The sequence below is a fragment of the Microtus ochrogaster genome, linkage group LG7_11 (genome assembly GCF_000317375.1).
Source record: "Microtus ochrogaster isolate Prairie Vole_2 linkage group LG7_11, MicOch1.0, whole genome shotgun sequence".
Classification (NCBI taxonomy): domain Eukaryota; kingdom Metazoa; phylum Chordata; class Mammalia; order Rodentia; family Cricetidae; genus Microtus; species Microtus ochrogaster.
The window spans coordinates 10,015,057-10,016,660 of record NC_022032.1 but is presented as its reverse complement, the minus strand read 5'-3'; the positions used below and the strand labels follow the sequence as shown (position 1 = coordinate 10,016,660).

Below are 1,604 nucleotides of genomic sequence, written 5' to 3'. Positions count from 1 at the left end.
AAAAAAAAAAAAAAAACTGCCCAAGGTGAGAAACCAGAGCGTCCCGCCCTGGGTCTGGCGGTCTCCCAGTGTGACGCTTTTTTTATCCATCATCAAACCCGCAATGGTTTCTTCCTGATCCATCCAGTATCCTCTGTTGTGCCTGCCATGCTGAAAACGTTTTTGGTTGGCTCTCATTTGATGTCCCTATGTGAATTTAACTCTTCCCATGTGGGTGATACCCAGACTTACATTCACACAGTGTGGGATCCTTGTAGCGATTTGTAAACTTTCAAGATAAAAACGTGGAGTTGGACGATGTGTAATCTCTGTGAGCTGGGCTGCAGCACTCAGTCTGTTTTCAAGAGTGGGCATAAATTTTTCTAGATAAAATTTTGGCAAGAAATTCATGCGTTTACCTAATTTGTTGCAGCCATGTATGGAATTTGCGTGGGAGAATGTTTGGCTGTGATAAAAAAACTAATTTGTCTGACACTTACACAGGACATGTGGGCATTTCTTACGGTGTGAGCCCCCCCCCCCCATATTAATACCCTTTATTTGGTGGTGAGTCTGCCATCGGATAAAGCCGTACTCCTACAGCAGAGTTTCTGTTCCACGTACTTCACTAAGTACCCATCTCACAAAGTCATTGCTTCATGTGGGGGACTGTTTCCTTTTCACAGTTTAAATGGGGGGCACAGGGCTGCTCTGTAGCCCTGGCTGTCCAGGAACTTGCTTTATACATCAGGCTGTTCTGGAGCTCACAGAGACCCACTTCCCCGTGCCTTCCAAGTGCTGGGATTGAAGGTGTAGCACCCTCTTCTGAGGTGGTTTTTCTGCCTGTGACGTCTTACATTTCTGTACTGTACACCTCAGAACCCAGCCTTCTAGATAAACACAGCTGTGGATTTGAAGTTTGATGCAGGTAAAATTGGGACAGTTGCTTCAGATTCTGAAAGGGTGGCAGCTGTTTACTGTGTGACTGGCCTCTGATGATCTGTCTATTCTCTTTACAGTCATCCGGATAATATCATCCCAGACACTGAAGACCCAGACCCCAAGCCAATGATCATTGGCACCAACAATGTGTTTGAAGTTGGCTGTCGTATCCTTTGCTGTAATCTGCCGCACATCATTCCAGATGATTCTGTTGCTCACATCCCTCCCCACATGGAAACTGACATAATTATCTATCACACACTAAAATATGTATAGACTAGGCCAGCAAGACTTTGAACAGCATACCCATTTGTGGTATGTTAAGAAATCCTCTCGGGGCGGAGAGATGGCTTAAGAGCATTGACTGCTCTTCCAGAGGACCTGGGTTCAATTCCCAGCACCCCCATGGTAGCTCACAACTGCCTGTAACTCCAGTTCTAGGGAACCTGACACCCTCACACAGATAGTACATGCAGGCAAAACACCAGTTCACATAAAATAAAAATAAATCATTAAAAATTTTAAAAAAGAATTCTTTCCTTGGAAAGGGGCGAGTGAGGGGGACAGAGTGGTGGAGATGGATCTGTCTTTCTGGGATGGGGCTGTGTGTAGGACACATGGCTACCATGTGCTTCATCCCTGTTACCACAGGAAACGACGTCCCTCCTGTTCTGACACGTCCC

General features: G+C 45.8%; 1 protein-coding gene across 1 annotated transcript in view; it reads left to right on the top strand.

Annotated features, from left to right (window-relative positions):
• The window catches only part of Dctn6 (dynactin subunit 6), a 29,261-nt gene that overhangs the window by 14,747 nt on the left and 12,910 nt on the right, over window positions 1-1,604 (top strand). The window contains exon 4 of the mRNA XM_005362517.1: window positions 999-1,087. Coding sequence (XP_005362574.1) covers window positions 999-1,087 — 89 coding nt within the window. The remainder of the gene's footprint in view (window positions 1-998; window positions 1,088-1,604) is intronic.